General features: G+C 56.1%; 1 protein-coding gene across 1 annotated transcript in view; it reads left to right on the top strand.

Moving 5' to 3' along the window:
- Positions 1-14,019, top strand: part of EMID1 (EMI domain containing 1) — a 98,860-nt gene that overhangs the window by 41,647 nt on the left and 43,194 nt on the right. Inside the window, exon 5 of the mRNA XM_029913837.1 lies at positions 10,140-10,226. Coding sequence (XP_029769697.1) covers positions 10,140-10,226 — 87 coding nt within the window. The remainder of the gene's footprint in view (positions 1-10,139; positions 10,227-14,019) is intronic.

The raw sequence follows: 14,019 nt of genomic DNA, 5'->3' as shown, positions 1-14,019 counted from the left end.
GGGGGGGGGGGGGGCGGCCAGAGGCTTTTTTGCCTGGGGCGGCAAAAAAGCCAGAGCCGGCCCTGATTGTGCACCATACAAAGAAGCAAGGGGGCAGTACCCTCCAGGGTCATCCCCTCATGCTTCGTCCACAAGCCTTAGCCAAAGGCTACACAGCAAAGACGCAAATTGTGCACAACTCTGTGAGGAAGGAAAGAGACGGCCTCATAATCCATGGCAGCCTGCCAGCGAGTCAGAAACGAACTGCAATAAAAAACGGGACACCTGGTATGAAGTCCCATTACTGTGAAACTCTATCCTGAATGCAGATATTTGATATATTGAGCTTGGCAACACTCAGATGACTTGACATGGCAATAGCTGTTGGGATTCGAGGGGGGAAAGAAAGAAAGAAATGGAAAACGATTGGAAAAAAGAAAGAGAGCGATGGAGAAAAGAAAGGGAAGCAGTGCTCGAGTGCTAGGGAGATTTGGAGAGGAGGGTTGGGCCCAGTCCTCCTCTATCTCTGCAGCAGGCTGTCTGTCCCCTCCTGGCCTGCCTTGGAACTAGTCCCGAGGGTGGGATTCCCCCTCCCCTCCCAGCGACCTGTGAAGGCGTTGACAAAGGGAAGTGATCAATTCTTCCTGTTTGTTGAATCCTTCCTCCCTGGGTCAGCGCATTGCCTCCCCAGCTGCTTTCAAAGGCAGTGGGAAGGGCTGTCCCCCCAGGGGGCTGCCATTCACTTGCCAGCCTCAGCCCATTAGCAGCCAAACAGGTGCCAAAATGTGACATGGGACTGCGGCAGTCTGGGAAGGGAGTGACCCCTGTCCTCAGGCTCTAGCTAGAGGCCCGGGAGGGACTAGTCAGGGCAGGATTTATTTATTCAGCTGGTCTTAATTTGGGGGGGAGAGAGGGCGCAGGAGGGAGCCTCCTTCCTTGCTCCCTCCTCCCAAGGTAGGAGACATGAGCTCCCCCCACCCCTGCACATCTCTGACAGGACCCAGCTTGTGTTCGCAGGCCAGAGCCCCTGCTGTGCAGTACACTGGGAGCCTAACCATGGATTTCAGGAGGGGCAGGCCTGGCTCCAGAGGCATGGGGCAGCCAAAGGGGCATGCTCAGAGTGCTCGGACTCCCAGCTTGTCAAATCCCGGCCTGCCAACGAGGGCTGGAGCCGCTCTGGAGCCCCAGCCGGGAGCCAAAGGACACCGAGGCCCAGCCATGGTTGTGCAGGGTCAGAGTGGCAGTGGGTACTCTAGTGGCAGCCACAGGTCCGCTGTGGCAATGGGAGCATGTTTGGGAGGGGTCTGGGCAATGACCAGTTGAAGCACAGGTTTGGTCTGTCCAGTGACCAATAGCAGCAAAGGTGGAATCTGTGCAATGACCAATGAGAGGGGAGGTGTGGTCTGTGCAGTGACCAATGGGAGAGGAGATGGGGGGTCAGTGCAGTGTAGGGGTGCTGGAACGGGGGCCAGGGCCCTCCCACTTTTTACCAGCCGTAACAGCAAGTGACGGGGGGAGGGGGGACGGAGAGGAGTAAGCGGAGCGGGGTCGTGCGGGGAAGAGGCAGTGCGGAAGGAGGGCCTTGGGGGAATGGGTGGCGCGAGGGGCTTGGGGAGAAGGGGCAGGGCCTGAGGGGCAGCACGGGGGGGATGGGGCCACGGTTCAGGCACCTGTGGGCCTCTCCCCCCCGCTCCTGGTGCAGTGTCCAATGGGAGGGGAGGTGGGGTCTGTGCAGTGTCCAGTGGGAGGGGAGGTGTCCAGAGAGGATCTCTCTATTAAGAGGTAGCCCAGGCTGTGGAAAAAAATAATTAAAACAGGCCATTTGGGACAAATGGGGGGCTGTATCTCAGGAACCCTGTCACCCAAGGACCTCAGATTTGCACTGCAAACTCCACCCTGGCCAATTTTCAAGCCGAGTTGGTGATGCGTATGGATTTTAGAGAGGATAAAAATTCAGCTGTAAAGGGAAACCATGTTGCCAATGTAGCTGTGGTAGGCAGTAGCGCTAGCTCAGACCCCCTCCACCCTGTGGAGACGTGCAAAGGGCCTGGCAGCTGGGACCACCTAGGGCCAGGGCTCAGGAAACACCTTGGCTCTGCTCCTCTATTGTCTTTTTCCAGCACTGGCTCTGAACAAATCAGCCCCACCCAGCGCTGCCCCTTCCCTTCACTGTCTGCAAATATTTACACTGGGCTTGTAAACTGCTTCTGGGGGCGGATCACCCTGGGGGGCAGCGCAGCTGCACGTGTGTCCAGCCCTGGGAACCTGGGGGAGGAGAGGAGATGGTGAGGACCCCAGAGCAGGGGGAGGGGAAAGGTGGTGTCAGCGCCTCCTTCCAGCTCCCTGCTCACCCCCTCCCCAGCCAGGTGGCTAGTGGTGAACAGGAAGGTGAGTCCTGGGCACCACCCAACTCTGCCTGCTCCTGGCTACAGGAGCTGGGGGGGACTTTTAACCCCTTGGATGCTGGAATTCAGAGCTGTTGTGCATGTAGAGCAGTTGGGAGGGAGGGGAGTCTGGAGGCAGCAGGCATTTGGGGAGGGGAGCAGGGCACCTCTTAGGGCTCAGAGCCCTCTGTCCCAGCCCCAGTGACCTTTCAGAGGAGCGAGCCGGTGCCCGGGGCTCAGCAGGGGACACAAGCCCCACAGCTGGGGGACAGCAGGCCAGGGCCAGTGTGCTAGTGAGGAATGGCAGGGCCTTGCTGAGAACCTCACCAGCGCCTTCGACAGGCAGCCTGGGACCCAGCGGCGGAAGGGGGCGGTCAGAACCTAATTGGCTCAGCCTGCAGCTTCCCTTCCTGCCCAGGCCCCGCCCCTCCCCTCCATGGGCCAGGGACGGGGGTGAGGGACAAACATACTGGCTGCGACCCGGCTCTGGCCTCAATTCCCCAGCCAAGGCTGTTGCCACATCAGTGCAGGGCGAAGGGGGAGTGAGGCCTAGGGACGGGTTCCCAGGGGTCCGGTTTTTGACCCGAATGCCCAGTCGAAAACGCCCATTAAAAGTCCGGTCGGCAGCGCAGCGGGGCTGGCAGGCTCCCTGCCCAGCTGCGCGCAGCTCCCAGGAAGTGGCCAGAATATCCCTCCAGTGTAGGGGTGGCCCAGAGTGCTGGCTCCATACTCTCATTGTCCTGGAACCACAGCCAATGGGAGCTGCGGGGGTAGCGCACAAAGCCCCCTGCCCCTCTGCCTAGGAGTCGGACATGCCGGCCGCTTCAGTGAGCCGCCTGAGGTAAGCACCACCTGGCTGGAGCCCACACCCCGCACCCCAACCCCCTGCCCCAGCCTAGTGAAAATGAGAGAGTGAGAGTGGGGGAGAGCGAGCCTCGGAGGGAGGGGGGATGGAGTGAGTGGGGGCGGTGCCTCAGAGAAGGGGCGGTGCAGGGGTGTGGCCTCAGGGCGGGGGCAGGGCAAGGGTGTTTGGTTTTCTGCAGTTATAAAGTTGGCAACCCTAGGAGGCCTGGACCCCCCCTCCCATCCTTGGGGCAGACAGGAGCGAGGAGCACCGCCATTAGCTCCAGGGGAGGATTCGCCTCCCTCTTTCCTGCTTGGGACTCCAGGGACTCCATAGCACCCCCCAGAGAGGCCGGTCGGACCCAGCTGCAATCCCTCACCCCCAAGCTTCAGGCAGCACTCACATACCAGAGAGGAGTGTGGGAGGATAGAGAGATGGGGGGGGCACACATGTGGGGACAGACAGATAGACAGAAAGAAGGAGCCTCAGCAGAGTATCATCTTTCTTCCCTCTCACTCCCCCGTCCCCATCAGTTTCCATCTCTCCCACTCTCCCCACCTCTCTCTCCCCCATGATCCTGCAGTTCTGGGAAGCCTGACACTGCTGTACAGTCAGAGACCCTCCCCCCTCTAGGGCACTCGTACCAGGGCCCGTGCCAGCTTTCCTAACTGGTGTGCCTCTGCCCCTGCCTGGGGAGGAGGGACAGGCAAGTGGCCCTGGAATGGGGCATGCAGCTTGGGGGCCAGGCTGGGGGCTGCAGGAAGCTGGCATTCCTTGGTTTGAAAGGAGAGTGTGTGGGTCAGTTTCTACAGATGGGAGGAAGGTGGGGTATGGGTCCCTGGGAACGACCAGCCTCTCCTTATCCGACTGGGCTCACATTACGCTTGTGCTGTACAGCAGTTTGCAGCCTTGTCCGGATGCAAGAATGCCCCTTCCCCCGCTTGGAAATAGCTCCCTGGAGAGCAGAGCTGGCTTTGATCCCCCCACTGCTGCAGGATCTGAACCCAGAGCCAGTCTCAATGAAGCAACAGCTTCCACAGGGTGTGGGACAGGGGCGAGAGTTCTCTGCATGGCCTCTGGTAGCCCCACAGTGAGACGGCTGCTGCGGCAGTTCCTGGGACACCAGGGCTCAGGGCAGGCAAAGCGAGATTGCAGAGTAGCTTTCAGCCTGAAACCTCCTGTCATTTTGCTGCAGGGGATTATTATTTTTTTAGGGGTGCAGCAGCTGCTGACATCTGGGGGACTGGGTCCCCACAATGGTACTGGTTAATATTAACCCTTTAGGTAAGGCAGGGGTCTGTGGGGGAGGGGTTAGAGATGGGGGCATGGAGCCAGGACTTCTGCGTTCTAGGCCAGCTCTGCCACTGAATTGATGTGCCACTTAATAGGCAGCAGGCTTAAAACAAACAAAAGGAAGTATTTTTTCTCACAACGCACAGTCAACCTGTGGAACTCCTTTCCAGAGGCTGTTGTGAAGGCCAAGACTATATAACAGGGTTCAAAAAAGAACTAGATAAGTTCCTGGGGGCTAGGTCCATCAATGGCTATTAGCCAGGATGGGCAGGGATGGTGTCTGGGTCCAGCTCCCAAAATTGTGAGAGTGGGTTAAAAATCATGAGACTTTAGGTCTGGGTTCTGCATAGGTGCCTTCTGGTTTGTGAGCCTTTAAGGATCATGTTTTCTGCATAACCAGCAGGGCTAGAATGTTCCCTTTATTTCAAAAAATGAAAGCTGGGATTCTCCCTATGCCAGGAGTCCGGGAGCTGGGGCTTGAAGACATACACCAATATCACAAGCCTTGCACCACAACCCAAAATACCAGCGTGTCTGGGAACTCACCCCCTTGTTGACAAGGAGAGAAGCCAAGGGCTGATTGGGGCATGGAGACTCAGCCATACAGGGGGTGCTATCGGGGCAGGGGGCAAGGCGTGTGGGGAGCTTGCCCAGTTGCTGCCCATGCTCTACCCACTCGGGGGTTAAACAGAGGTTTTCAGTCTCTAGGCTGTGAAGCTGGTGCCTTTTGCATGGGCACTGCAATTGCTTTTTAAAAACTGGTGAGTAGTTTTTATTTTTGTTTATGTTATTGCAGCGTGGGAAGTTGGGAGGTTTAATGGCCAGACCAAGGCTCTGGGAACCAGGACTCCTGGGTTCTCCTCCTGACTCTGGGTGGGAAATGTGGTCTACTAGCAAGAACAGGGGATGGAGAGTCAGGGCTCCTGGGTTCTGTCTCTGGCTCTGTGAGGGTAGTGTTGTCTGGAGGTTAGAGGAGGGAGACAGGCCTCTTGGCTTCTGTTCCCAGCACTGCTGTTGACTCGCTGTGTCACCTGGGGCATGTCAGAGACAGTGCCTCGGTTTCCCCATCTCTGCATCGTGGGGGCATTGTCTCTGTCTTGCAGGGACACTGGGAAGTTAAACTCACTGGTGTGGGTGAAGCACCTTGGGAGGGAAGGAGCTGGAGAAGAACAAAGCCTGGTTAGCCAGTGGGGCCTGTCCATCGCATTCACCATGGAGCTCAGAGCTAAAGGGGAGGCAGGCGCCCTCTTGCCTGGGGGCTGTTTCTCACACGGGACTGAGTCCCCAGACCCAGGAAGACCCTCTGCCTAGTGGGGACCTGGCCTGCAAGCTCTGCTGGGTGACACCTGGGAGCTGGGATGCATGGGGTGCAGGAAGGGGTGGGAACCTTTCACTAAGGGTCCAACCTGAGCCCCTCCCCCGAGTGCTCACAGAGGATGTGGGTGGCTCAGGAAATCCGTTGCGTCTCTGTGTGTCTCAGTTGGGGTCACTTCCTCCAGCTGGTCCCAGATGGAGCCTGGCTCCGGAATGTGAGCTCAGCTCTGATCTCCGGGAGGGGGAATTCAGCTTTGTTTTTCTCAAGTAACTAAACCCCCCTCGTTGCCTGAGCTACCCTCGCTCCTCCACTGCCCCCTGCCCAGAACCAAACTGGGCCAGAGCCCATTTGCAGTGACACCAGGGGAAATCTGCAGTGCTCCTCGTGGAGTCAGAGGAGTGATCAGTGGAGTCACTCCGGATTCACTCCGGTCTAACTGAATGCCGGGGCTGGCCCCTATATTTCTGCCTTAGAAAAAACAAACAAGCTTTATTTAGCCATTTGCCTAGATAATGTCCAAAGCCTTGAGCTCCCTGGTCCTCCCTCTGGAAATGTCACAGTGTCAGCAGAGCTCAAACGCAGCTGCCCCTGCTCCGAAAACCCTCACTGGAGTTCACCTTGAATCAGAATTAACGCTGACCAGCTGAGCGCCTGCCAACATGGGGAGCAGTTCTCATTGCAGCCAGTAGAGGGCAGGGCTCGCACACAGCAGCCAGTTCATTAGGGTACTAGGCTGCAGCAGTGAGTCCCCCAGGTGAGTCCCGTGCTAACTCACTCTCACGGTCTCCCCAGCAGCGCCAGTGTAGGATCTGGTGACAGCAGGCCCTGATCCCAAAGCAAATCAAACATCCGTGCTCGAAAGGTGTTTGCAAAAGTTTGGCCTCTTTCTGCAAACACAAACTCCCAGCTCCTCCAAATGCGCTAAGGGGAGGCAGGACCAGGACATGTGCCTGAGCATGGGGCGAACTCAGCTGTGCTCATGTCACGTGGCCTCAGGACTGATCCCACCCACCTGCCTGCACATACAGCCTGTAGGGCAGCCTCACGCAATGCAATGAGGGACTCTCCAGGCCTTGTCCACTCAGTGACTGCTCACTATGCCTTGCATATGCTCCCCACCACATCATGCTCCCCCATTCTCCAATGCCACTATACCTCCCCTTCCCCCTGTGCCATCCCCACTGGGTGCTGCACATGTCCCATCCTCCATTCCTGCCAGACTGTGGCCTGCCCCCCAGATGCCCTCCTCATTGTTCCACTGCCAACCCTGATGCCCATGTGTTCCTGCCCTTAGAGATACTCTCTGTCCCCTAATGCCCACACCCACAAGTGTCCACTGCACTGTCCCTTCCCTGATTCCCACTGTGTTGTTTCCCCCTCCACTGCCTGACACCTCCTGTTGCCCGCTGTGCCCTTCTCCAGTGCCAACTGCAGGTGCACAGTCATCTGGGAGCAGATTTAATCTTGGATCTGGGCATGTGTCAGTGTACAGGGGAAACAAGGGCCCTACCGGCAGACCTTCCCCTGCTGGTGCCTGGAGCTGTACTTGGAAGGGGCACTTCCTGGCATTCATCAGACACCCTGAAACATGAGGTTTGATCACCCTCAGCTTGCAGGGCGACCAGAGTTATTACAACAGTCATGTCACTCAGTCCTTTGTCCAATCCAGCAGCTGTTTGTGTCTCAATGGCCTCCTGCCGCAGGGAGTTCCACAGCACCTGGTGCAGAGTAGCACATATGGCACTGAGGTGCAAAGCCGAGGCATGTGCACAATGCAGGGTGCTCACGCACTATTGTTGGGTCAAAGTGAGGCTGTGATGCAAAGAGAGGCAGTGTGACCCAGAGGTGGAATGCATGGAAAGTTGCAGTGTAGTTTGGAGGCGCAGTCCATTCAGAGGTGTAGTGCAGTGCCACGAGCTAGTGCAATGCAGAGGTGTAATGCAGTGCGGAGGTTTGCTGAAGAGTTGCAGTGTAGCTTTCAGGTGCAGTGCAGGGATGCAATGCATGGCTAGGTAGAAAGCAGTGACTAATTGCAGTATAGTACAGAGGTGCAATACATGGAGAGTTGCGGAGTAGGTTGGAGGTGCAGTGCAAAGGTGCAGTGTATGGAGGGGTGGAAAGCAGTGCGCAATTGCAGTGTAGCTCAGAGGGCCATGCACATAGGCTGTCACATAGTCACTGTTTCTGGTGCTAGTTCAGCCCTGTTGCTGGCCCTAGCTATTGCCCCTCACATCCCCTAGTGTTTGTCTATAACATCGTCCGTTTCATTCCAACAGGGATTTTCTAGCTGGGAGCTTGGGCTAAAGTTCAGTGCCGTCCTTCCAAGAAAGGCAGTTCTGGGAATGGGAATGTTTCCTTGGGGCCCCAAGGACATTGACCCGAATGGAGGAATGAAGCAACACTTCTTAGCTCCTCCTCCGCCACTGAGGAAGTCATCTGCTTACCCCAACCCCTCCATCTCTCTGCTTGGGGAGGGAATGTGCCTGTGACCCAGGTGCCCGAGATGGGGGAGCAGCAGAGAGAGAAGGCCCTGACAAATGTAGTTGGCTCCCATTTTCCAAGTCAAAGGACCCGCGGGTGAGGCCAGCCTGGATGGTCAGTGCCTGATCCTACGCTGGGGTCTGAGTTCAGATGTTGACTTGGGCCTTATCGAGTGGCCATCAGGACAGAGGGGGTTCGTCTGCCCCCTCTCCCCGCTGCGGTTCTCTGGCTGTTCCCAACAGCGAGGGTCCGTCCCACTGGCTGAGCTACTGGGAGCTTGGAATTCTGTCCCCACTGCCCAGGGAAAGTGTATGTTGTCCTTGCTTCCTTCCGCACCCCAAAAGGCCTGTGGGTTGAGTTTGGGGCACCCCTCCCTTACAGCCTCAGCCCCGTGGGGGCAGGGACTGGGGAACTGAGCTTAGGGTGACCAGAGGGCAAGTGTGAAAAATCGGGACGGGGGTGGGGGGTAACAGGTGCCTATATAAGACAAAGCCCCAAATATCGGGACTGTCCCTATAAAATCGGGACATCTGGTCACCCTAACTGAGCCGTGGGCAGGCGGGAGCTGTGCCTAGAGACAGAGGGGAATGTTAGATTAGGTTGCTTAGTTGGGGGGAGAGATCAAAAGGCACCGGCTTTCCCTCCCCCGTCCCCCTCCCCTGATTCACCAGGGTCTCCTTGGCTGGACAGCTGTAAGCAAGGGGCCATACCTGCCTACACACCCCAGCCAGGTGGCTCCTGGACAGACTGGGAGACCTGTGGGGGGAGGGGGAGATGTTAACCCTTTGCACTCCGGTTAGCTCCTTGCAGGGCCTAGGAAGAAGCTTTGGCATCTTCTCAGTGCCCGGCTGGCTCTGGGGGAGTCCCTGGGGGGAGCACAGAGAGCTAGCACCTAAACCAGACCTGGCACCTTCGGGGAAGATTGTTTGCCTCATGTCCAGGCCCAGGCTGGCCCATCCTCCTTTGCTCCCCCAGCCCAGCATCAGGTCTTGCCCTTGCCCTGGCTCAGAGATGGGCAGCTGTGCCTGACACCCCTTCTGCTTTGTGTGGGGAGAGGGGCCATGCTGCAGGGTGGCTGGGACTCTGCAGTGCCGGGGGGGTCAGGCAGCGCCAGCCTGCAGGGGGCTTGTGGCAAAGCAGACGGCCAGCTCGGGGCTAGCAATTAGTTGTGTGTGCTGGCCTGTGGGAGACCCAGGCTGGGTGGATTCCTGCTCCCCATGCTGGCCCAGCAGCATCCCCAAGCAACTGTCCAGGCTTGTAGGGTGTGATCCAGACCCAGGGAAACAAGGAGTGTCCCTGAGGTGGGCACAGCTCAACATGCTCTCCTCTGCCCCCACTCTCCCACCCCTCCAGCCCTCTGCTCAGTGTCCCTCTGGCTGGTCATCGCTCTGCCTGGCATCTGCACTGGCGGGGCCCTGCATTCCCATGAATTGGGCTCTGCACCCTGGCTTGCAGCCGGGGCCCTCAGTCCTTTGCAGAGCTGCAGTAGACATGGTTGGCCCTGGGTGGGTGTGTCCGATTCTGGGTCTCCACCAGTTTGTCGCCCTCAATGTTATTGAATGTTACTGACTCTCTCAGGAGCCAGCCCCTGGAAGGGCCTTGTATCCCCTGGGAGCAGCAGGAGAGGAGTGGGAATAAGCATCTGCCCCACTGAGCTCAGCTCCCTTCACAGGGGCAATACCAGAGCTGAGAGGTCCAGAGAGCCCCAAGACAGGGACTAGGGGTCAGTTTCCCCTGGACAGTCTCCCTGGGGGTCGGGGTTCCAGCCCGGGGGGCAGCATGGAGACAACAGACCCTATGAGCCAGTCCACTGAGTAACTAATGCCATCCGTTTCCTTTGCAGAGACCATCAGCTACGTCGCCCCACAGGAAGCCGGACGTCCCAGTGCCCCCCTGCGCAGGCTCCCCCTCCGACCAGCAACCTACTCAGGTGGGTCTGGAGGGAAGGTGTCACCTTTCTTTGGCTGGAGATTGTGCTGCGCTAGAAACCCTGCGTCTCTCCTCCCCTCAAACCCGTACTGCCCTTGCCCCTGCTCTGACCTATCTCAGGGGCAGGGAGGGGGCAGAGAGAGTGGCAGTGGGAAAAGAGAATGATAGACAGGGAAAGAGGGAGAGAATGAGGGAAGCCAGGCACTAGCAGGGCCGAATTAACACAGGGGCTTTAGGGGCTGCAGCCCAGGGCCCCGGGCTAAGGGGGGGCTTTGGCACAGCAGAGCTTAGGCAGGCTGCCTGAATGCCGTGGTCCCACACCGCTCCCGGAATCGGACGGCTGCTGGCATGTCTCTGCAGCCCCGGGAGGGGTAGAGGTGGCTCCGCGCACTGCCCCCGCCCCCAGCACTGTCCCCGCAGCTCCCATTGGCCGGGAACTGCCCAATGGGAGCTGCGGGGGCGGCGCTTGCGGGCACAGGCAGTGCACGGAGACACGCTATCCCCCTCCCCCCAGTGGTGCACAGAGACGTGCCAGCAGCCGTCCGATTCCGGGAGCGGCGTGGGACCACGGCATGCAGGCAGCCTGCCTAAGCCTTGCTGCACCGCCGGCTGGGAGCCGCCTGTGGTAAGTGCCTCCCGGCCGAAACCTGAACCCCCTCCTGCACCCCAACCCCCTGCCCCAGGTCAGAATCCCCTCCTGCACCAAACTCCCTCCCAGAGCCCGCACTCCTCACCCTCTCCTGCACCCCAACACTCTGTCCCAGCCTTGAGCCCCCTCCTGCACACAAACTCCCTCCCAGAAAGAAACTAATATAACAGCTGTTCTAAGTAGGCTATTTTGAATTAACTATATTCTACGTTTTAACACTGAAATGTAACCACAGAATGGCTTTACGTTAATTAAAAGGCAAGTTATTATTAATGATCTGGATGATGGGATTAATTACACTGTCAGCAAATTCGCAGATGACACTAAGCTGGGGGGGGAGGTCGACACACTGGAGGGTAGGGATAGAGTCCAGAGTGACCTAGCCAAATTGGAGGATTGGGCCAAAAGAAATCTGATGAGGTTCAACTAATAGAAGTTACTAGATCACAGGCCCTGATCAACTTGGGGGGACTTCAATCACCCCAATATCTGCTGGGAGAGCAATACAGCAGTGCACAGACAATCCAGGAAGTTTTTGGAAAGTGTAGGGGACAATTTCCTGTGCAAGTGCTGGAGGAACCAACTGGGGCAGAGCTCTTCTTGACCTGCTGCTCACAAACAGGGAAGAATTAGTAGGGGAAGCAAAAGTAGATGGGAACCTGGGAGGCAGTGACCATGAGATGGTCGAGTTCAGGATCCTGACACAAGGAAGAAAGGAGAGCAGCAGACTACGGACCCTGGACTTCAGAAAAGCAGACTTTGACTCCCTCAGGGAACTGATGGGCAGGATCCCCTGGGAGAATAACATGAAGGGGAAAGGAGTCCAGGAGAGCTGGCTGTATTCTAAAGAATCCTTATTGCGGTTGCAGGAACAAACCATCCCGATGTGTAGAAAGAATAGTAAATATGGCAGGCGACCAGCTTGGCTTAACAGTGAAATCCTTGCTGATCTTAAACACAAAAAAGAAGCTTACAAGAAGTGGAAGCTTGGACAAATGACCAGGGAGGAGTATAAAAATATCGCTCAGGCATGCAGGAGTGAAATCAGGAAGGCCAAATCACACTTGGAGTTGCAGCTAGCAAGAGATGTTAAGAGTAACAAGAAGGGTTTCTTCAGGTATGTTAGCAACAAGAAGAAGTTCAGGGAAAGTGTGGACCTCTTACTGCATGAGGGAGGCAAACTGGTGACAGGGGATGTGGAAAAAGCTAATGTACACAATGCTTTTTTTGCCTCTGTCTTCACGAACAAGGTCAGCTCCCAGACTACTGCACTGGGCAGCAGAGTATGGGGAGGAGGTGACCAGCCCTCTGTGGAGAAAGAAGTGGTTCAGGGCTATTTAGAAAAGCTGGACGAGCACAAGTTCAAGGGGCCGGATGCGCTGCATCTGAGGGTGTTAAAAGAGTTGGCGGATGTGATTGCAGAGCCATTGGCCATTATCTTTGAAAACTCATGGCGATTGGGGGAGGTCCCGGATGACTGGAAAAAGGCTAATATAGTGCCCATCTTTAAAAAAGGGAAGAAGGAGGATCCAGGTAACTACAGGCCAGTCAGCCTCATCTCAGTCCCTGGAAAAATCAGGGAGCAGGTCCTCAAGGAATCAATTCTGAAGCACTTAGAGGAAAGGAAAGTGATCAGGAACAGTCAGCATGGATTCACCAAGGGCAAGTCATGCCTGACTAGCTAATTGCCTTCTATGAGGAGATAACTGGCTCTGTGGATGAGGGGAAAGCAGTGAACGTGTTATTCCTTGACTTTAGCAAAGCTTTTGATACGGTCTCCCACAGTATTCTTGCCGGCAAGTTAAAGAAGTGTAGGCTGGATGAATGGACTATAAGGTGGATAGAAAGCTGGCTAGATTATCGTGCTCAACGGGTAGTGATCAATGGCTTCATGTCTAGTTGGCAGCCGGTTTCAAGCGGAGTGCCCCAAGGGTCGGTCCTGGGGCCGGTTTTGTTCAATATCTTCATTAATAATGTGGAGGATGGCGTGGATTGCACCCTCGGCAAGTTTGCAGATGACACTAAACTGGGAGGAGTGGTAGATAGGATACAGAGGAACCTAGACAAATTAGAGGATTGGGCCAAAAGAAATCTGATGGGGTTCAACAAGGACAAGTGAAGAGTCCTGCACTTAGGACGGAAGAATCCCATGCACTGCTACAAACTAGGGACTGAGTGGCTAGGGAGCAGTTCTGCAGAAAAGGACCTAGGGGTTACAGTGGATGAGAAGCTGGATATGAGTCAACAGTGTGCTCTTGTTGCCAAGAAGGCTAATGGCATTTTGGGCTGTATAAGTAGGGGCATTGCCAGCAGATCGAGGGACATGATCATTCCCCTCTATTCGGCATTGGTGAGCCTTCATCTGGAGTACTGTGTCCAGTTTTGGGCCCCACACTACAAGAAGGATGTGGAAAAATTGGAAAGAGTCCAGTGGAGGACAACAAAAATTATTAGGGGTCTGGAGCACATGACTTATGAGGAGAGGCTGAGGGAACTGGGATTGTTTAGTCTGCAGAAGAGAAGAGCGAGGGGGGATTTGATATCAGCCTTCAACTACCTGAAGGGGGGTTCCATAGAGGATGGAGCTCGGCTGTTCTCAGTAGTAGCAGATGACAGAACAAGGAGCAATGGTCTCAAGTTGCAGTGGGGGAGGTCTACGTTGGATATTAGGAAACACTATTTCACTAGGAGGGTGGTGAAGCACTGGAATGCGTTACCTAGGGAGGTGGTGGAATCTCCTTCCTTAGAGGTTTTTAAGGCCCGGCTTGACAAAGCCCTGGCTGGGATGATTTAGTTGGGGTTGGTCCTGCTTTGAGCTGGGGCTGGACTAGATGACCTCGTGAGGTATCTTCCAACCCTAATATTCTACAATTCTATGATTCTAAGTTTAGTATAGCATTAATAGCTATAGCATTAATAGCCTCGATGCCATGGTTGTAATAATTTTATTTTAAATTAGGGAAAAGACTTGTATACAGGGGCCCCACAAAATCTAATAGCCCCAGGCCCACAGGAGAGTTGATCCGGCCCTGGGCACTAGGGAAGATGTAGGCACTGAACTCCCCTTGAGTTCAATGGAAGTTAGGATCTGGACCTAGGTTCCTATATGTCCCTGGGGCTTTGGGTGGGTGCACGGTATCACCTG

Source organism: Terrapene carolina, unplaced genomic scaffold (genome assembly GCF_002925995.2).
Source record: "Terrapene carolina triunguis isolate 2854851 unplaced genomic scaffold, T_m_triunguis-2.0 Scaffold951, whole genome shotgun sequence".
In the NCBI taxonomy this organism is placed as follows: domain Eukaryota; kingdom Metazoa; phylum Chordata; order Testudines; family Emydidae; genus Terrapene; species Terrapene triunguis.
The sequence above is the reverse complement of the archived record's forward strand: the minus strand, read 5'-3'. Positions and strand labels throughout refer to the sequence as shown.